We start from the raw sequence: 22205 nt of genomic DNA, 5'->3' as shown, positions 1-22205 counted from the left end.
CTCAACAAACCGACACTATGTCCAAATACACAAAGTGGCAGCCGTGTGTGTGTGTGTGTGTGTGTGTGTGTGTGTGTGCAGGGTGTCACTTCTTATCAAGGAGCCTTTTCTAACCTTCATTTTCTTGTCAGCTCTGTGGACAGAATTTCATATCGCAGGGGGGCAAAGGAAAAGGAAAAGCACTCCTCTCCCTGTCTAATCCACTGGGCTGCAACAGTGAATGTACAGCAGAGTGGAAAAGATAACTTCTCTCAGGGGAGGCCGCCAGGCACAACTCTTGATCACCGCCTCCCTTCATCTTTGTCCCCCCTTTGCTCTAAAGTGTGAATAAAAGCCCGGTCAAAGTCTGCCCGGCAGCTAAACAGCGTTTTCATCTGTTGCCGTTGGCGACGGAACTTTGACTTTTCGCTTAAAAAGGATGATGGACTTTCCATTTGCCCACATAAGTGGATTAATGCCGTATGTGACAACAGCATCGCGGACGCGTTGCACGGGGCAGCGTCTCCAAAGTCACCTTTTGTTCCCGTGAGCCGACAAACAACCTGTCAGCTTAATCCTCCTGGAGGAACTGATGAAGTTACACTTCGTTGAAAGAAAGGCCGAGAAACGCGCGACGGGCGCGGCTGCAATTAACCGGCTGCGTTTCCCTGTGGGGTTTAGCGTCATCATAAGGAAACATTAAATCCTTTGATTGTTTCACATTAGCTGGTTGAAGCCGAAACATCAGCATTTACACGTTTGAGTCTTCCCAGAATAATCATGGTTAACCTCAGTCGATCATAACATTATACAGCATCTGTGCTGCAGAGCGGCTTCAGTTGTTTTACACCTGAAAGGATTGTTCAGACTCGGTGCTTTTGCGTCGCAGGCCACTGTACAGTACAGTACGTGCACATCTGTGCCTCTCATTAAGGAACAACTGCTGTTTCCTCTGGCGGCTCCAACTGTAATTCTCTGTTGGGCTCCAGTCCTCAGCTACTGCATCTTCTCTGCAGCCTCTGGTCCTGCGCTGATCTCGCCCGCTTCCTCCCACGCGCGCGTTGTTGAGTTTACTTTCAGCGCTCGAGGGTCGGACTACGACGAGACACGTTTTTCATAAATGAGGAAAAAACTTAATTGAGTAATTAAATGATCTGGCAGCGACAGAGCAGCTAGATTTCTGTAAAAATCTGGGCAAAAATGTCATAATGACGGGACAATTAAATGAAGTTAACGTATCGCAAGCGACTTCCTTTTTTTAGTGTCAAGTGTTCAATCAGTGGATGAAATCAACAGATTTATTAAAGGGAGCGATCCAGCGTTTTGTTTCCAATCAAAACCAGATTACTTTGGATTTGTCTGATTTGATGCAGCAGGAGTTTCAGGATACTTCTAATAATTGGTATTATTATCATCCTCCATCCAGATGCATAATCAGCTGACCTTTATTATAAACCAGCCCGCAGCTAACGGCCTGTGTGAAGTATTGATGGTGCTGTGTCTGAGCTTCATCAAAACAACAGAAAAGCAATTTTAGATAGAAAGGAAAGACAAGTGGACCTGAGGTCAGAGAGACTTTGTGATGTAGGAGATGCGTAGTATCATCCCACTGTGCTTCCAGCTCGTCTTCTGTACATTCAGTATATGTAGTATTGTTTTTGTCCATTTACTGCATCACCACACTGCAGCGTCTGTCAGAGAACGCCAACATGTGCCTCCATGGCCTGCAGCCGCTGAGCAGCTGATGCTGTAGTGATGACAGGAGACCTGCAGGTTGAGAAGTTATTTCTCCAGTGGGTGTGTGTGGCCAAACACACAGCGACTATGTGTTTGGATCAGATACCCTCTCATTACACATGCAGTGAATTTATTCCGTCTCGTGTGCGGTGGAAAAAGATGCGGGGTCAGAATCCATCTTGAAGTCTTTCTAGCTTCCTGTTAACATCTATCTCCTCCGCGGCTCAGTGAGTAAGCAGCCATTTAATATTTCATATTATATAATATTCTTTTATTGAATCTGTGACATCGTTCTCTCATGTTTGCGCCGAAAAGGTAAATGGTGTTCGAGTAGCTGGAGCCTCACTGCTGAATCACAAGTATAGAAAATAAGCATTAAAGAGAAGAACGCCTACACAGGTCACTCTGTGATGAAATACTGAGCTCTGAGCTTAAATGGCTGCTCGCTGATGGCTTGACTGGGGAATCGCATGCACCTCTGCTGCAACTCTACAGTCGATGCCTCCGTCAGAGCAAATCCTGAGGAGCCAGCGCTCCAACACTCAGTTCAGTAGTTCAAAAAAAAGCGAGTGACAACATTGGAAACTATTAATTAAAAAGTCTGAGTACAGAACAACTGATTAGGCAGCTTTATTTCTCATTCTATTTGCCTTCATGGTGGCAGGTTTCATGTCTAAGCGTTGGGCAACACGCGTCGCACGGCAATGAGCACAAATCAAAATCCTATTTCCTCTTTTATCACACGTTAAATCAGCTCTGTGATCACGAGCAAGACAAATAAGGCCTTTAAGAAACCTGCCACCCCTCATGGGTTTTTTCCACTAAAGACACAAAGCGGGACGCTGACTCAAAGCAATGCAATCTCACTGTTCGTTCGAGCGTGGAACATAACCAGCAAATTAGCGCTTGGGAGCGGCTCTGGGGGCAGAGGAGCTGTGACCTGTGCCACCTGAAGGTGTGCAGATGGTGTTTGGAAGTGCACATAAATGCGTTAGTCATCTGCACCTGTGTGACGCCCCAGATGTTTGCTCTGCATTAAGAGCACCGACTCTAATCTTATTACTGAGCTGAATGACTCAGTGAAGAGCCGCTGGATTGAGCAGTCGCTCAACATTTCGGTAAAATCTTGAGAATGAGCTCGAGAAACACACAGATGGGTAAAAGGTGTGACAGCAGTCATAGCTCAGAAACTGTCCCTGTCAACTGGGCCTCCTCCATCAGCTGCTCCAACAGCGCTGTGGCAGGGCGGACGAGCCTTTGCTCGTTTACGGATCAGATTTGCAAAATGAGTGACTCGTGGCACCTTTTCTCTACAAGCCACGGATTGCTGCATAATTTTCTCAGGTTAATTAAACCACATAAGTGCTGTGTAATGGACCCTATTACTTACTGTATGATATGCAGCGTCGTGGAGACCTGAAGCATTTTAAAGCATCTGCTCAATGTCTCATAAAACACTCAAACAAAGCGACACATATTTTAACGAAATGTCCCGAGAGGAAATGTTTCACATTTAGATGTTCATGTCACTCCAACGCCTCCATCGATCCTTTCAAAACAAAGTGATCAATGCCTTGGCTTCAAAATGTTGCTTCGGGCGAACTGTGATAATAGGTGGCGTTTCCTCGGCACATCCATCACACTGCAGGAGCGACGTAGGTTGGACAAGAAAGGATGACGCTGTAAACATTTTAACAGCTTCTCCACACATCATCATTTACCTCCTTTTGATTTATGCTGCTTTCAGGAACAGAAAGCCGTTAAGTTTTCTCCTTATGTTTATTTCCTTGTCATTATAACTTTAGCCTCAGATTTTAGAGGGATGTTCCCACTTAGGGGATGAAGCGCATTATGGAGTGTATTATTTTATAGATTAAACTTGGTAAACATTGACTTAGAACTGAAATGAGGCTGCACAGCGCGACTGGAATGTGACTCCACTGTTGAAAAGGACAGTTCATTATAGTCGTGTAGGGTTTCGCTGCGTCTTACTGGGCTGTGCCCCTCAGCTATCCAGATGGTCCACGCATCTGCAGTGATAGAAGCAGCACCTCCACAAACGGCCTGACAGGATCCCACTGCTGGCCTGAATACCGAAATGGAAAAACACAGGCAATGCTACAGCCTATTAAATATTCATGTTTTGAAGAAAATCTAGACAGGAATTTACAGTACACATACAGTGTGTACAGTATGTAGGACCACTGCATGTACAGTAAATATAGTGAGAAACAATTCATTTGTTATCGCAGCGTTATGTTTTAGCACAATGTGCATAAAACCTAGTTTCACACACGTAATGAGGCGTGACAGTGATTTACTTAACTGATGACTCAGCAGTTCTTCTGTCAAAACTAATTACATCAAGGTAAAGTTTGGACAGAAAACCTTTGGTTTGATGACGCCGGCTGAAAGTCGTGATCCGGGCGGTTCTGGAGGAGGAGACGCTGAAGAGCTTCAGTCTACGGGGGCAATGATTCACTGCTGCTTACTAGACTCAGGACTCTAATCACAAACACAGTAAATGTAGTGCTGACACTAAAATGTAATGCATTGGAGGCTGGCCAACTATCGATGGCGCGTCTCTTTATGGGGCTTTAACATTGATGGAGGTCCTGGTTTGAGGCTTCAGTGAGAGCGGATCATTGTGTCGCTGAAGGCTTCGGCTGAGCTGCATTCCACTCTTGCTTTTCTTTAATTACTTTTAATGAGTTTTCATTGTTATCTGATTTGTTTTGTCTTGTTTGCTTGTTTGTTGAGATTGAGATTGCCTTTTTTTTTTCAAGGCATCACAAGAAATAATAATTAATGAGTAGCTCCATTATTTATCACCCATCTCACATTAGGTGGGAACTAATTTGGACCAACAAAACACGTGAATTATTTATTATTTATTATTTATAAAAGCTTCACAGTTTGTAGAAAAATGTCTAAAAAGCAGCCTGCTTTTTAAGCCACTGCTAATAACACCGTTTCCCATTAGTGCTAATAGCAGGTAGGCAGAGTGAAGGTGTTTCTGCCGTTTTCACAGACACTCATTGCCTCCTTCTCTTCCTATCTTTGCTTCGCAGCTACACTGGGGACCTTGGAATTCAGTTTGCTGTACGACCAGGAGAACAATGCGCTGCACTGCACCATCAACAAAGCCAAGGTGAGCGATGGCGACGATGATGTCAACCGTGACGTCCCTGATTCGTCCCAATGGTTCATCGTCTGCGGTTTATGTTAAATGAATAATTTATTGCACCCACTCTAACTCTATATAAATAGAAAACCGTACAAATCAACAGACAGATTTTTTTTTTTTTAATAATTTTACCTAATTCAGTAAGAAGACTATGACATATAAATATTTTTGCTACAACCTACTTGTGTCAACCTACACACACTGGCAAAAAGGCTGTGGAGAAGCGACTCGACACATCCCACTGTTCTGTGAGAGTGATATTTACATCTATTTTCATCTCAGAAGGCTTTACTTATTTCTCAAGCATATTGCAAACAAGCAGGGCGAGAATGTGAATCCAGCTCGTTTTGTCTCTAAGCTCAGTAGGCGTCAAATGAATCTAATCAAGCTAATTACAGCAGCAGGTCGTATACCGTCATTTATCGGACCGGATATGTTCTGGTGGAGACCAAAGCAGAGCTAAACAAGTGGTTATTAAAGGCTAAATTCATCTAAAAAAGATCCTGGATGTTCACTGTGAAGCAGGAAGTGATGACTGAACCGTGCCATTCATTAATGTTGATCCAGTAAAGGATGCATATGTGTGCGGGGGTTTTGTCCTTTTTCATTCCCCGTCCCGTGATGTGATGAAGTGGTGGCCGTGACGACCGCGGCAGCCGTCACCGGCCATAACTTCTCCTATCTGTCTGGCTGAAGAGCTGATATGGAGGAAAGTGGGCATCAGAGGAGCCGGTCTTGGCAGGCGTGTTGGACAGCAGAGCGGGCAGCCGGCCATCTTGATTTATGGTGCTTATTTTCTATACTGTTCTGCTGCTGGACTTCAGCTGTTGCGCAGCCAAGCAGGAAAAACGCCTTTTCGGCCTCAGATACTGTATAGAGCCATTTGCCTGATTTGATCCGTTCACTAAATCCCTCATTGGTCTTCGAGACCATAGAATTTATGTGGTGGGTGCTGCTAGTGCTGAGGTTGCTCCAGTTGATGTTACTGTACAGCGTTCTGTCCATTCATGGGACAGACTCTTGATTTAGGGCAGATTGAGGCCAAGTCATACAACCGATGGGTGAATGTTAAAACAAGATGTCCTGCCTCGACAGTTTGAAGCATTTGAAGCCTTGTCCATCCGTCATTCTGACCTCGGCGGTATATTATTCTGTGCCTTTAGCACTTTGAAGTTACTGCAGCGATACCAGACTTTGCATTGGCTCTGAGCACGGTTGTAACCTGTCAGGTTTAGATAAATCTGCTGGACGTCAGATTGTAGGCGCCGCTGAAGGGTAACGCTACTTTATTCCTCAACACTGCCCTTGACACTGCAGATGAAATCTGCACTAATCTCACTCTTTTTACATACTGTATGCTGATGACACACTTATTATCGGTCTAATTTCAAACCTCTGTAATGAGACCACTTTGGAGATAGTCCTATTTTACTCCCTGAACTCCACCATAGCTTAAATGATAAATGGAAATTGGGTAAAAACACAGTTTGGGGCAATTTAGTGCTCACATCCCTTTTTAACCTCCTCATTATAACTAATTCGCATCGTACCTCTTGGTGTTTGCCTTGGTAAAAATAACCTGTGTTGTTGTGCTGCAGAGCAGTGTTTTGTCACGATTGCTCCACGAGACCCGTGTTATGTCCAACGCACAAACAAGTCCGGTTCTGCAGCTTCATCATGAAAGGAACCCTAGCAGGCCCGATGCATCTCAATGTGTCTCAGCCCTTGATCGCCCCCTCATCCACCCAACCGACATGCGACACACAGACCCGCGTTACTGCCCTTCATTAAAGATGCCAATCAGCTCCGCAGCATTCTCACTTTGTTTCTTCTGTATAATGGTACATTTTTACTTTCGTCTTTTCTCAGGGCTTTGTGTGATTTTAAAAGGAAACAATGAGTAATTCACTTACTCCCATAAGTACACGAAAATAACAAAAGCCACAGAAAATTACTTCAGCCCTGTTTCACTTATTGAATGTTATAAGTGCTTTACTCATTATGCTCAGTAAAACTAAAGTAAATGTTGTGCTTGCACAATCTGCAGCCTTTCATCCAGGTTGTTATGGGCACGGGAGCTGTAGGTTGTGGTGCAGACGCAGGCCCATTTTTTGTATAATGCACTGTATACACTCAAAGTAAGAAGCCTCCGGGTCTCTCGCCAGCTGCACTTAGTAATGTACTTTAGAATTAATCTGTAAGTGGAAAAGAAGTGCTCTGAGCCATGCAATAAGGATGAAGGTAGTACGACAAATAGCCCATAGACTCTCTCTTGTTAACATTTAATTAAATCCTTTGCCTTGACAAGTCAACAAGGGGAGAGTCAGAACTGTTGGATAATTACCTTTTACTTTTTTAATGAAGTCTTCGATTGCACAGGAAAATGTTGCCTCACAACCCTTTTTTCCTCCTTCCTTGAAAACAGTGATTTTCCTCTTACTGCAGGACTTTTATAGCATGAAACCTTCCGACCTTGTTGTCCCACGGCGCTATTTCCAGTGTCGCTGGGAGCTTTGTTTTGAATTTTCAGCCTGACGGGAAAACTGAGGCTCTAAACGAAGAAGATCAAAGCAACATCTCACTACGACCGGTCACGGCCCTGTGCCTCGACCTTGCTTTAAAAGGAGGCTTCTGTCACTGAGGTCCTCTCTGCTGTAAGTGCCTTAGGATGAAAATGATGGAGACAATAATCACAGTTTGTTCCTTATGATGTTTAAAATCTCAGACTGCTGCAGACATTCATTTTCATAAACATCATGGCACAAATTCATGGGATATAGTCAGATTCTCCAGGAAAACAGAAACAAAGCTGAGAGCATAAAATGTTATTTGTCATTTTGAAATTGGAGACAATTTTTTATTACTGGAAAAAGATCCATCATTCTCAATGATGCTCTACTCTCCCACACTGATTAGATGTAATTTAGCCCATTTGACTGCTGATAATGAACCTGAGGGACAAAGACCATCATTACGTCGTCACTGCAGATCCTTCGCCTTGATAATAACACAGAATTCATTTTAGGGACATATTAATGTTTTGTATGAGCAGCATCAGGCCTGACAGTTCACAGGTGTCTCTCCATCTTCACAGGCTGCTCGCTCCTCTAAATGATTCACACCGCATCCACTGTATTGGCTCACATGATAAAAATAAATCAATTTCATCCCTTTGAAATGGGCTTTAATTGATTTAAAATGGGCTACATGCATGTAGACGGAAATAGCAAAGGGCTAACAGCACTTCCTCTACATTGTCTTCGCTGCTGTTGGCAGCACTTGGAAGGACATGTGGGATCATGGTGACTCAGGCACAGATAAAAGAGGTTTGTCTCCATCTCAGCCTTTGGGGTGTTTCACACTCACATACATGTTTCCCAGTGAGACTTTAGCGAATTGTTCAGCATGACTCAGCCTCGACTCCTCGGACGTCGGTGGAGTAGCTCGAGGCGTTACAGTGGGTTGAAACCAGTAAGATGCAATGAAGTCAATGGCTTCAAGCATCGAGGTCAGTGACATTTCCCTTGTGTCTTAATTCAGAATATCACATGTTGAATTCTGGTTTAAAAGGTCAAGAACTTTCATATTTCAGGGTTTTAGATCCAGTCTCAGTGCACATTTGAGTCCAACCTCAATATACAATAGGAGAATTGATCACGTTGTCACTTTGACAAATGAGCAGATGTACTGAAGTGTTGGAAACATAGTGATGATGACCTGCCATCTAGAAAGTCCCGAGTCTCAGGCCAATTATCAGCTGGTGTGCAGCGCCGGGAGCTATAATAATAATAATCAGTCACACCTGAAGGAGGAGAAGCTGCTGTGGTTGGAAATGTTTGAATAAATGCTGTTTGATGGCAGTGATGAGCTCATTGTTTCCTTCAAACGTCACATCATGGTGAATCGGAGGCTCTTCAAGTTAGAGCCCAATCAATGACGCGCACTACTAATACTGCAACCACGCTTCAGGAGCGACTGCAGAAGAAAGGTCTCAAAGGAAAAAGGTTAGAAATGTGCCAGAGTTCAGCAATAAGCACACAGATAAACAAACAGGACTTTAGTGGAAATGATTCGGCTCTGTGGCCATTCTCCCTCGAAGTGAGTGCGAGGCCTGGATGACCCCGAAAGCACAAAGCAGAACGCTCGGGGAAATTCAAAGGAAGCGCGGCTGGAGGATTAAGAAATAATTGGAAGTGTTCATGAAGCCACCTAATGCAAATCACAGTGCATGGGGCCTGATACAGTGGATGCTGCCCTCCGGGAAGGAAATGGGAGCCACCGCCGCACGGCCGAGTAAATAGACCACCTCCACAGAGGAACGTGTTTAAGAATGAGTTGAACTGAACGCACAAAAATGGAGCTCCTTCTTCACTGGAAGCGGCACTAGAAATAAAACACGTAGAACAGCAAAGCATGAAGATCCATAACCAGATTCATGGCCATTCATCCAGTAATTGATTAGTCCCATGTACCAAAGCCAAGGACCTGCTACACATGGCTGAGCAGCATGTTGTTTTTTATTTTGCTAGTAAATCCTGATGTTTTGCAGGCAGCTGGATGCTTCACAGAACGTCCAATCACGCGCATCACGTGTTAGCGGCGCCTCCTTCCGTACGACGCTTTCCTGCCCTTATCAGTGAATCAGACGCTGTCTCACTCTTCAATTGCTTATCCGGGACCTGTTTATCCAGCCGCGTCTGCACTGCAGCCTATCGTTCTCTTCCGCATACTGCGGCCTGGCCTTTCGCTGCCCGGGAACACCCACACTGGCGTGTGGGAGCACACAAACGCACACAAACACACACAAACACACAAACACTCCGGCTCGGTTTCTTAGACGCGTTTCGTCTCTTTTGTGTTCATCATTTGTGTTTTATCTGTTTTTGAGGCGCTCCTTTCGCACGGCTTCATAAAACAACTTGCCAGTAATCCCCGCGTCACAGTGAATAAAAGCAGAGAAATGCTTTATTGTTATTGTGCGGCTTGTCGCGTTCCAGGCCTAAATATTGATGAAATGTCAAACAGGCGTTGTCGAAGGATGAAGCGAGCAGCGGCTCCGGCTGCATCGAAATCAATTGTCACGTCTGTTTGTTTTTTTTGTTTTTTTTTCCTCGTCTGCCGCTGTCCACCCGTGGACGCAGAGTGTCAGTAAACGGTAAATTACCCGTGAGACGCGAGCGCAGAGGCGCGTGTTGGGGAACAGCTGGAGATGAAGTTTCTGCGTTTTGTTTCTTGAGGTTGTTGTCACCGTGACGACCGTTCGTGGAGCGCACGGAGCCGTGCTGTGATTTCACAAAACGTTTGTCAGCTCATTACTCGCGGTCGCGTGAAGCGCGTTCACTGAAGGGGTCAAAGGTTAATAGTCTCATTTAAGTGAGTGGGCGACATTGATTTAATATGAAAATCTAACAGGTAGTGAAGCATGGAGTGATTTTCTTTCTAGGTTTCCATGCGTTGCACAGAAGCACTTTCTAAATGTTAACCCTTCGCGTGTGTGTTCTAATTATCTGGCTATGAAGGTTTCCTCGTGTACTGTAGCCGATCAGTGCTTCAGTGTGTGTTCTGATCTTGCTTTTGCATGCCTTTTACTTTAACCCCCATCTGTTGTGTTTCTTTTCTCCTCCACTTCGCTCTTTTGCATGCTCCTTTATGTCGGTGCTTTGCGTTTGCTTGGACAAACAGCTTCCTGTCCCCAGATACAAGAAGGTAAGTTGCTGCTTGTTCTCTACAAACACTGTACACTCAAAACAACGATTCTTGCCCCTAATAAAACATATTTATTATGTATATGTATTTTTTTTACATAAACGTAACGCATATGCTCAAACATATATTATGTGTAAAAAAGATCAAGTAACCTTTACTTGAAATCTATGAAACAGGTTGGTCAGCAGGGTTATGCAATTAGATTACAATACATTAATGCAGTTCTACACATAAAGCTTGTGTTTTGTTCAAAAACCTGATGTACAGGTTGTCAGGGGGCGGCAATGAAAGGACCCACATGCGCAGCACGGAGGCAGGGTTATGATCAAAAGAAAGTTTATTCTCCAAAGCACGGTCAAACGGTCCAGGTCATACACGGGAGGGCTTAAAGCAGTAACAAGGGGAGCAGGCAATCTCGAGTCCAATGTCCAGGCAGGGTTCGTACACAAAGAGGCTCAGCAAAAGTACAGGCAGGGATGAGACAAACTCACGGTCAGTAGCAGTCCAGGGTCAGGCGATGAAACATACATACACTCATGGAACTCGAATACGCTGATGAAACTGGGACACTGAAGAAACACAAACAACGATCTGGCCGGGAACCGAGGACAAAGGTGGTGGTTAAATACAAAGTGAACTAATAGCCGATGAAGTGCAGGTGTGGATAATGCGGACCGGTACTAACAGGGAACAGCTGTGAGAAGAACAAAAACCGGAAGTAAAGCTCAAACCAAAAACAGAGACCGGGAGATTACCAAAATAAAACCGGAAACAACTAGACACAAAACCCAGATCGTGACAGTACCCCCCCCCCCAAGGGCGGATTCCAGACGACCAAACAAAAAACAACAAACCCGAGCAGGGCGGGCGGAGGGAGGACCGGCGGAGGGACAGAACCAAAAACAACCCGCACAGAACACCGACAGGGCGGGCGGAGGGCGGACTGGGGGAGGGCAGAACGGGAACCCCCATCAAAACAAAACTCACGCCCGAACTCGACAGACCAGAGGACCTAACAGAAAAACAGAACAAGACCGAGTCCCAAAATCAAGAAACCAACACGAATGTCCATGAAACAAGAACAGAGTCCATGAGAGAAGTCCAGGGTGCATGAATAACCGAAACGTCCCGCTGCTCCTTCTTAAGGCGGGTGGAGACGCGGCGAGATCCTGCCCAGCCGCCTCTGCCCCCTCTGAGGCAGAGAGGCACACCCAGCGCCCCTGGGCTGGGCCAGCGTCCACGGGGATCTCCCCGAACGGCGATGTCCTCCTGGCGGACGCTGATCCGGGCGGTTGAGGAGTCGAGGGGGACGGCGCCGCAGGAGGCAGCGCCATCCAAGCAGCGGGAGGTACCGAGGGCGAGGCCACCCGTCCGGCGGCGGAGCCAGAGACGAGGCAGGAACCGGAGGCGAAGGCAGACGTGGGGACGAGGCAGGAACCGATGCAGGTGCGGCCGGAGCCGAGCCGCCAGGAACCGATGCAGGTGCGGCCGGAGCCGAGCCGCCAGGAACCGATGCAGGTGCGGCCGGAGCCGAGCCGCCAGGAACCGATGCAGGTGCGGCCGGAGCCGAGCCGCCAGGAACCGATGCAGGTGCGGCCGGAGCCGAGCCGCCAGGAACCGATGCAGGTGCGGCCGGAGCCGAGCCGCCAGGAACCGATGCAGGTGCGGCCGGAGCCGCGACGGGAGCGACCCCCTCCTGGAGGTCCGCCGGGACTGCGACGGGCGCGACCCCCTCCTGGAGGTCCGCCGGGACTGCGACGGGCGCGACCCCCTCCTGGAGGTCCGCCGGGACTGCGACGGGCGCGACCCCCTCCTGGAGGTGCGCGGGGACTGCAGCTGGCGCGACCCCCTCCTGGAGGTCCGCCGGGACTGCAGCTGGCGCGACCCCCTCCTGGAGGTGCGCGGGGACTGCAGCTGGCGCGACCCCCTCCTGGAGGTGCGCGGGGACTGCAGCTGGCGCGACCCCCTCCTGGAGGTGCGCGGGGACTGCAGCTGGCGCGACCCCCTCCTGGGGGTGCGCGGGGGCTGCAGCTGGCGCGACCCCCTCCTGGGGGTGCGCGGGGACTGCAGCTGGCGCGACCCCCTCCTGGGGGTGCGCGGGGACTGCAGCTGGCGCGACCCCCTCCTGGGGGTGCGCGCCAGCTGCGCGACCCCCTCCTCTGGGGGGGGCGCGGGACTGCAGCTGGCGCGACCCCCTCCTGGGGGTGCGCGGGGACTGCAGCTGGCGCGACCCCCTCCTGGAGGTGCGCGGGGACTGCAGCTGGCGCGACCTCCTCCTGGAGGTGCGCGGGGACTGCAGCTGGCGCGACCTCCTCCTGGAGGTGCGCGGGGGACTGCAGCCTGGCGCGACCTCCTCCTGGAGGTGCGCGGGGACTGCAGCCGGCGCGACCTCCTCCTGGAGGTGCGCGGGGGACTGCAGCCGGCGCGACCTCCTCCTGGAGGTGCGCGGGGACTGCAGCCGGCGCGACCTCCTCCTGGAGGTGCGCGGGGACTGCAGCCGGCGCGACCTCCTCCTGGAGGTGCGCGGGGACTGCAGCCGGCGCGACCTCCTCCTGGAGGTGCGCGGGGACTGCAGCCGGCGCGACCTCCCTCCTGGAGGTGCGCGGGGACTGCAGCCGGCGCGACCTCCTCCTGGAGGTGCGCGGGGACTGCAGCCGGCGCGACCTCCTCCTGGAGGTGCGCGGGGACTGCAGCCGGCGCGACCTCCTCCTGGAGGTGCGCGGGGACTGCAGCCGGCGCGACCTCCTCCTGGAGGTGCGCGGGGACTGCAGCCGGCGCCGCCTCCTCCTGGAGGCCGGCGGGCGCTGCGGCTCCGAGGGTGACAGGAACTGGAACGGCCGCAACATGGCCGACAGAGACTGGAACGGCCGCAACATGGCCGACAGAGGCCGCAACATGGCCGACAGGGACTGGAACGGCATCTACTTGGCCGACAGGGACTGGAACGGCATCTACTTGGCCGACAGGGACTGGAACGGCATCTACTTGGCCGACAGGGACTGGAACGGCATCTACTTGGCCGACAGGGACTGGAACGGCATCTACTTGGCCGACAGGGACTGGAACGGCATCTACTTGGCCGACAGGGACTGGAACGGCATCTACTTGGCCGACAGGGACTGGAACGGCATCTACTTGGCCGACAGGAACGACCTCTACTTGGCCGACAGGAACGACCTCTACTTGGCCGACAGGAACGACCTCTACTTGGCCGACAGGAACGACCTCTACTTGGCCGACAGGAACAGGAACAGGGACTAGAACGGCCGCAACATGGCCGACAGGAACGGCCGCAACATGGCCGACAGGAACGGCCGCAACATGGCCGACAAGAACTGGGACGGCGTCTCCTCTGGAGCTGGCATGGCTACTTGCCGCTGCCGAGCTCGACGGAACAGACGTCGGGCCTGATCGGGTGTGCATAGCACCTGTGCGACAGGTGGTGCCCTCTGGTTGGGACACGACCTGCGCGTGACTGAACTGAACCTGGACAGGAACGTGACTGGACTGAACTGGAACCGGGACAGGAACGTGACTGGACTGAACTGGAACCGGGACAGGAACGTGACTGGACTGAACTGGAACCTGGACAGGAACGTGACTCGACTGAACTGGAACCTGGACAGGAACGTGACTCGACTGAACTGGAACCTGGACAGGAACGTGACTCGACTGAACTGGAACCTGGACAGGAACGTGACTCGACTGTACTGGAACCTGGACAGGAACGTGACTCGACTGTACTGGAACCTGGACAGGAACGTGACTCGACTGTACTGGAACCTGGACAGGAACGTGGCTCGACTGAACTGGGGCCGGAACAGGACTCGACTGAACTGGGGCCGGAACAGGACTCGACTGAACTGGGGCCGGAACAGGACTCGACTGAACTGGGGCCGGAACAGGACTCGACTGAACTGGGGCCGGAACAGGACTCGACTGAACTGGGGCCGGAACAGGACTCGACTGAACTGGGCTCGACTGGACTGAGACCTGGGCTGGGCTCGACTGGACTGAGACCTGGGCTGGGCTCGGCTGGACTGAGACCTGGGCTGGGCTCGGCTGGACTGAGACCTGGGCTGGGCTCGACTGTACTGAGACCTGGGCTGGGCTCGACTGTACTGGGCTCGACTGGGCTGAAGACTGAACGGGGCTCGGCTGGACTGGAGACTGAACAGGGCTCGGCTGGACTGGAGACTGGGCAGCACGCGGCTGAACTGGGGATTGGGCAGCACGCGGCTGAACTGGGGATTGGGCAGCACGCGGCTGAACTGGGGACTGGGTTAAACACGACTGAGCTGGAGACTGGGCTAAACACGACTGAGCTGGAGACTGGGCTAAACACGACTGGGCTGGAGACTGGGCTAAACACGACTGGGCTGGAGACTGGGCTAAACACGACTGGGCTGGAGACTGGGCTAAACACGACTGAGCTGGAGACTGGGCTAAACACGACTGAGCTGGAGACTGGGCTAAACACGACTGGGCTGGAGACTGGGCTAAACACGACTGGGCTGGAGACTGGGCAAAACACGGCTGAACTGGAGCCTGAGCGGCGCGCGGCTGGACTGGAGACTGAGCAGCGCGCGGCTGAACTGGAGACTGAGCAGCGCGCGGCTGAACTGGAGACTGAGCAGCGCGCGGCTGAACTGGAGACTGAGCAGCGCGCGGCTGAACTGGAGACTGAGCAGCGCGCGGCTGAACTGGAGACTGAGCAGCGCGCGGCTGAACTGGAGACTGAGCAGCGCGCGGCTGAACTGGAGACTGAGCAGCGCGCGGCTGGACTGGAGACTGAGCAGCGCGCGGCTGGACTGGAGACTGAGCAGCGCGCGGCTGGACTGGAGACTGAGCAGCGCGCGGCTGGACTGGAGACTGAGGACCGCGTGGGAGCAGGAAATCCTCCCAGGGAAACAACCATGGAGCTGGGCAGGTTGGTGTAGGCACGACGATCCGACGGGGCGGGGAGGAGGAAACCGAAACCATCGGCGGTGCGACCGGCGCTGGCGTGGTGCAGAGCGCGTCGCTTAGCTCGTCCGACTTCGCGCACAGTCGCTCATAGAGGCAACGAACACTGGGGTGATCTAACGCGGTGTCATCGTCCTCCAGCGTCAATATCGCCACCTCCACGGCGCAGCGCTGGTCCTTCGGGTTACTAGCCCGTCGGTAATCCTCCGCGAGGATCTCGAAATAAACATGTAGGTCGCTGGGTAGCTCGGCGCAGGTAAACTCCATACTTCCGCGGGAGAGTTATACTCGCCGTAAAAAAAAACAAGGAAAAACAGTCACTGACCTGACCGGAGGCTAAGTGCTGGCTGGGTCCAAGTTTGGCCAGATCGTTCTGTCAGGGGGCGGCAATGAAAGGACCCACATGCGCAGCACGGAGGCAGGGTTATGATCAAAAGAAAGTTTATTCTCCAAAGCACGGTCAAACGGTCCAGGTCATACACGGGAGGGCTTAAAGCAGTAACAAGGGGAGCAGGCAATCTCGAGTCCAATGTCCAGGCAGGGTTCGTACACAAAGAGGCTCAGCAAAAGTACAGGCAGGGATGAGACAAACTCACGGTCAGTAGCAGTCCAGGGTCAGGCGATGAAACATACATACACTCATGGAACTCGAATACGCTGATGAAACTGGGACACTGAAGAAACACAAACAACGATCTGGCCGGGAACCGAGGACAAAGGTGGTGGTTAAATACAAAGTGAACTAATAGCCGATGAAGTGCAGGTGTGGATAATGCGGACCGGTACTAACAGGGAACAGCTGTGAGAAGAACAAAAACCGGAAGTAAAGCTCAAACCAAAAACAGAGACCGGGAGATTACCAAAATAAAACCGGAAACAACTAGACACAAAACCCAGATCGTGACACAGGTAATGAGGAATTCCACATAAACGTTAACTATTTCATCAGTTTATGGTTTTGGGAAATATCTACATGAAATAGGAAAAGACATAGATAACTGATCCCTTTGGGAAAACTCTGTTTTCTGATGGAGCAAACTGAGCTTAAACTGACAATCTTCTGCTTTTCAGATAAAAATGTTACTGAGCCACTTGAGCATCACTTGTGACAGTGTTGAAGGAGTTGCTACTTTATTGAGCATTAACTATATAATTTTTAATTATGTTGACAGCTATGTTTTCAGTGTTTGAAACATACAGTTTATGTTTAAAACTGCATTAACTTTATGTAATCCTTTATTTAATGGCATAACCCAAACCTGACTGAAAGACTTTACATTAAATGTCACCTCCTACATAGTATTTATGTGAAGAAATTACATGGAAAATTGACATGCTTCTGCATAAAGTCAACGTTTTGGGCCTGATTCTTTTTTTGAGTGTACCTGTAAGTTCCACTCCTCACTCCTTATCCATCCAGATCCAGACCCAGTGATCCCTGACTAAAACCCTCACCAGCCTTTAGCTTTTACACTGAACCTCCTCTGAGCTCCCCCCCATTATCACTGTGATTCGTGCTGATCATTTCCCCAGCACGCGTTATCTGAATAAAATGGAGTAAACAAATGGTGACAACAGCAAAGTTATTGATCACTGACTACAATCACCTGAAAGGTCAACCTGCTCCGGCCATCTGTAATTACTGTGGGGGTTATTTATGATTCGGTTGAACCAACTCACCCTGTATCAGACTATCCAGTAAGAAAATCATTCAAAAGGTCTCGTTGTGCCGCTGATGGACACCTTGGTTCCACACTGTGGTTACCTTCAAGTGAGGGGGAAGACAAAGTGGTGCGACAAATCAAATCAAGGACCAATGATTGATGTCTGTTGGCATAAATATTGTATTAGAACAAAAGGAGTGTCACCGCTGCCAACATCTCAATATGAGTCCAATAACTCATGAAGCAATATAAATAATAAAATGATCAAGCTTTTTTATGTGTGTGAAGTGACCTATGACCTATTTAATTGTTAGTTTGTCTCCATCGTGACGAAATGCAAAAGAACCATGACACACTGTGGTACCATGTCTGGCACAGAATCCTCCATGCAACACAGACACCTCCTCCTCCTCCTCTTTCCTCCTTAAGCCTCTGGATCCCCAGCGCTGACACTTATTGATGATGAATAGGACCCATCTGTCAGCTTTTCATATTGCCTACTTGCATCACTTCAGGCTGGCTCCAAGTAGCCTTGACCTCAGCACCTTCACTGATCCCAGGTGGTCCCGGAAGCGTCGACCCCTTCTTTAACCTGACGGCGGATCAGCCGTCGGGGTGAGATCAGTGCCCTGACTCATCCATCCTGTTATTCGCAGCCCCGGGTGATTAATGCTTCCTCCACCTGTGTGTTACCAGGCCAGTCAGATATGATAATGAAGACATATGCCCTGGACGATGGAGAGGCTGAAACCTGGGTTCATAAAGCTTAGCGTGTTCACGGGTTTGCACCACATTAATTTGAATGTTTGTCAGCTTTTTTATAGAAAACAGCTTTATTCCTGGTAGGAAAGAGAAGATCAGGAGAAATAGATTAGAGGCACAACAAACACACAAATCCAAGCAATCAAAACTGTATAAATTATTGCCAATTATACATGGCTAATGTGTTGCCGCAGTAACCACCAGTCCCATCTGGTTCGATTTAGCAAAACCCTGCCTAAATATGAAAAAGTAAAGTAATAGAAGAAAGGCACGTGATGCTACCACGCTGGACGTCCAGCTCAGCCTGAACACGTGCTGAGGCGTCCGACCAACCAACACCAACTGACTTCATGCACTCCACGCGTCCTCCCAGAGGCAAACAAAGGGCGCTCGTCTTCATCTGGGCCCCATTCATCGGGCGTTTTCCTAAGGGAGCCGCTGGAGAACGGGTGCGTGCGCCGACGCGGCCATTCGTCTCCAGCCCCCGGTAATTATGATCAACCGCGTATTCACAGTGTGCCTGGGCAATCAGGAGCGGGACGCAGCTGTCTGTTCATCCCGGGCCAAACCCAGCGCCGTGTAAATGATACTGTAGCTCAGGTGTTTGTGGAAGGCGACAATCTGACCTCTCCCATCATCCCTCAGTAACAGCAAAACAGTAAGAAGGGATCATTTGTCGTCACGTTAGAACCCGCTTGCTTATAGAAAAGCAAGAGAAATGTTTGCTTTTCAGATTGAGAAAGTTATATATAGCCGAGTCCTGTACGTGTTCAGTGCTTCTCCAAACGAGATTGCCGTGGAAGGGTCACAGCTTGCGCGGAGATTGAGGTTGCAAAGTGATTGTTAGTGCGGCGGGATCGCCTTGTTTTCACCAGACAACAGAGGCGTCTGCCTCTGTCTCGCTCCTCGCTGTCGGAGAGGCTGCAAAACACTCCACAGCGCATGTGTCTTTAACCGGAATTAAAATCCTCCCCGCTTCATCCTTCGCTAAATTACTGTAAGTGCTTCTTTCAGAGCGCGGCCTCCATTTTTTTTTGTTTTTTTTTATCTCCCCAACGAACGCGTCGCACCGAAACGCGCAGATCTGTATCGGACTCGCCTGAAATGACTGTGGCGCTGGTTTTTTGCGTGAAGCCGGGATCCAGAGACCGCGTTGCCTTTTTAGAGGCGCGGTTGAGTGTGTCATTTTGCTGCCAGTAATTCCTGCTGAGTGCTGGGCTTTGCGCCGAGCGCCTCTATTAAGTCTGAAAATTGTGGGTGAATAGACATCATATTTGGTTTGTTTTTCCCTTTTTCAGTCCATTAGAGGAGGAACCATAAAGGCAAGAAACAATTAAAACGTTGTCACTTCTCATAATGAGGAGTTCTCTCTTCTTGCTTGATGCGTTTCACAGTTTATTGTTACTCATCATACGATGGGGTCTTTATGTTTCCAGCGTATTTACATGCAGAGGTCAAACACAAGTGAGGCCCATCTGCTCTTAAACCCTCAGGTGGAGGTGATAAATATTGCAAATGCCTCTGACGTTTCGAACGCGATGGATGATTTCATGTGAAATATTGATCGCACAATAGTTGCACTTTCTGCAGGAGCTGAATTTAAAACAAGTTGTGGACTGTGAGACTGGAACATCTTCTTCTGACGCTCCGTGAAGTGGGTTGAGGTCAACGAACATCAACATTTTAAGATGCTCCAGCGGCTGATTATAATATTCCGCAGCCTGATCTTGCACCAACTTACTTATGGTGTTCGTCGGTGTGGACGGCTGTTTCGTGGCAGTTTTCTGTCAGCTGTGGATTCAAGTGCATCAAATATGAATGAAATATCCCACGCCACAGATTTATTTCCCAAATAGCAGCTTACAGGTCATGTTTGGTGAGGTTTCAGGTGATTTCTGTAAGCGATAATACCCATTCATGAATGTAATCCGTGTTCGCAGGGTCTCCGAACTTTTATCCTGCTTATTCCACAGCAGCTTGTCAACATTAAGGAGGCGATTCGCTCACGGTGCTCATTTACGCGTTGGACTGAGCTGCAGCAAGGCCGGGTTTTAAACTCCAAACACGTTCTGAGACGAGAGGGAGAAACGTTCTGAATCAGTCCGTTCAGGGAATACAGTGGATTTCCGTTTGACACAGCCTCATCTTTTAAGAACCTTCAGCTCGTTTTGTGCAGAGTCAGAGAGAGGGAGCACGTGAGCATCAGCAGTTTTACTGTTCATGTACATGTACTGTACCGATGCTCTGCCCTTCAGACCTCACATTTTAATGCGATTGAGGCACAGAGCTCTTGGATTTGTTAGATTCCGGTTTTGTTTTACCCTTTTTCCTTAAGTTTCACTGACCTGTGATTTGTGAATGTGCAGCCTTACACAGGCTCACACCCACAGATCAAACGCGACCACACTGTGGACGTGCTCTTTACCTGAAAAGGAGCCGACCGCCCACGTAATCCCTTCACCACCAGGTTGGAGCGAAGCAAACAGCCACAACTTTAGCAGCGTCCTCCACATGTTGACTGAGTCTCCCCAGTCTCCAGCTCCTGTGTTTATTCCTGTAGCATTAGCGTGGAGGCCGCCCACGCCATGTTGTTTTGTTTGGTTGCTGTGTGCGTGACCTTTACATCCTGCATGACTCCCATTGATTTGCTCTTCTGAAGAATTTAAAGCCTTTATTTATTTGTTTTATTTTCCCTCCATTCACTTCAGGCTTTCTCGTGGAGCGTTTCCAGCCAAGTTGGTGCTAAATGTATCAGACATTGATGTGCAACAAGTGTAGCACGTTTAAACAAATACAGTAAAAATGTTTCCCTGATAAAAGACTTTATTTTTTTTTTACTCAGGTTCGTCCCGTGCAACATTTCACAGTCGTTTTATCTCTTGATCATTTGATCTGATGATTTTGGGTCTCATTATGAACCTCGTGACTCTTTGCCTGTTTCCTCTAAAGGGGCTCAAGCCGATGGACCACAACGGACTGTCCGACCCCTACGTCAAGCTGCACCTCCTGCCCGGTGCCAGTAAGGTGTGTATCATGTTAACGTTGACTTTTCATGACATTTACTATCTGTGAACAAGCGTATATGTTTATACTGATTCACTCAGAGCTATGGAATAGGAAATATTGATCATGGTTATATCTGACACACACAGCTCATTGTTGTTAGTGCGTTTGCTAACGCATCACCTGCATAGGAGCTGTTAAAGCTCAGGTTCCTCCACTGCTTGTTTGATGTGAGGACGTGCGTCTGTCAGAAGGCCTTGAGGTTGCGCTAATCCTTTCATTAAAGTTCTGTGAATTCCACAAAAGGAGCTTACTGAAAGCTAAAGCGTCGTGATTATCATCTACCTGACTCACATCTCCGTCCTTTCAAACTCATCTGATTCGTTCGTTTGATCTGAACTTTGTAATTGTTTAAAACCCGCATTTGCCAACATCAGCTTTGGCTTCGGGCCAATTTGATGCCTGCGCTTCATCTGTTAGTTAAATAAAGGTTGAACAACCATGAATTTAATGCTTTGTTTTATTTACTGTGGGTCAATTGAAAACAAATGCCGTTTTAAGTTATTCTAAGTTACAGTCATTTGAAAATAAATGGGGCTCTATTAGTCACAATGCACCAGTGGCAATACATTAAACAATGTGCAGGGTACATGCTGCACAAACATCCTCCTGTCAATCATTTGTCATTTGTCAATCAATGACATATGGGATGAGTATCATGCAAAACCCTAATGTTGTAATGAGAAGATTATCAAGAATGCTCACAGTGTCAACATGCCAGTCTGCCGCTCCCGTCGCAAACAAGGCTCGCTGCGTAGCAACGCGACGGCTTCATGGCAACAAGGTTTCCAAGTGACTGATGCCAGGGAAAACATTCTTCCACTTCCATTTGATGCGTTTGCAGCTGAAACTGGGGCCGCGTTGGGCCCCAATGGCCGCAGAATAACTACTCCTTAATTAACGTCAAGCAGGACACCGTGGGTCATTTGGGAAAAGGGCAGAGGCTGTTGTTGTGCGGTCTCATTCGGGAAACGCTCCCTCCATAATCTGCTCGCAGCGCTCACAAAGGTCAGCACAGCCCCGGTCAAAGTTCACACGCGGTGCGGTGGGACGCGCGGTGCGGTGGGACGCGCGGTGCGGTGCGATGCGCGGTGCGGTGGGACGCGCGCTGCGGTGCGATGCGCGGTGCGGTGCGGTGGGAC

The 22205-nt window shown here is 49.4% G+C and overlaps 1 protein-coding gene and 1 long non-coding RNA gene across 2 annotated transcripts in view; one reads left to right on the top strand and one right to left on the bottom strand.

Annotated features, from left to right (window-relative positions):
* Window positions 1-22205, top strand: part of doc2b (double C2-like domains, beta) — a 57488-nt gene that overhangs the window by 18527 nt on the left and 16756 nt on the right. The window contains exons 2-3 of the mRNA XM_055514691.1: window positions 4788-4867; window positions 20950-21024. Of these exons, the coding sequence (XP_055370666.1) occupies window positions 4788-4867; window positions 20950-21024 (155 nt within the window). The remainder of the gene's footprint in view (window positions 1-4787; window positions 4868-20949; window positions 21025-22205) is intronic.
* LOC129605139 (uncharacterized) lies at window positions 20853-22146 on the bottom strand. The gene is made up of 3 exons (XR_008696691.1): window positions 21769-22146; window positions 21187-21291; window positions 20853-21066 (listed from the first exon to the last, which is right to left on the bottom strand). It is a non-coding gene; the product is annotated as an uncharacterized LOC129605139 (long non-coding RNA).

This window comes from Betta splendens, chromosome 14 (assembly GCF_900634795.4).
Source record: "Betta splendens chromosome 14, fBetSpl5.4, whole genome shotgun sequence".
Lineage (NCBI taxonomy): Eukaryota > Metazoa > Chordata > Actinopteri > Anabantiformes > Osphronemidae > Betta > Betta splendens.
The sequence above is the reverse complement of the archived record's forward strand: the minus strand, read 5'-3'. Positions and strand labels throughout refer to the sequence as shown.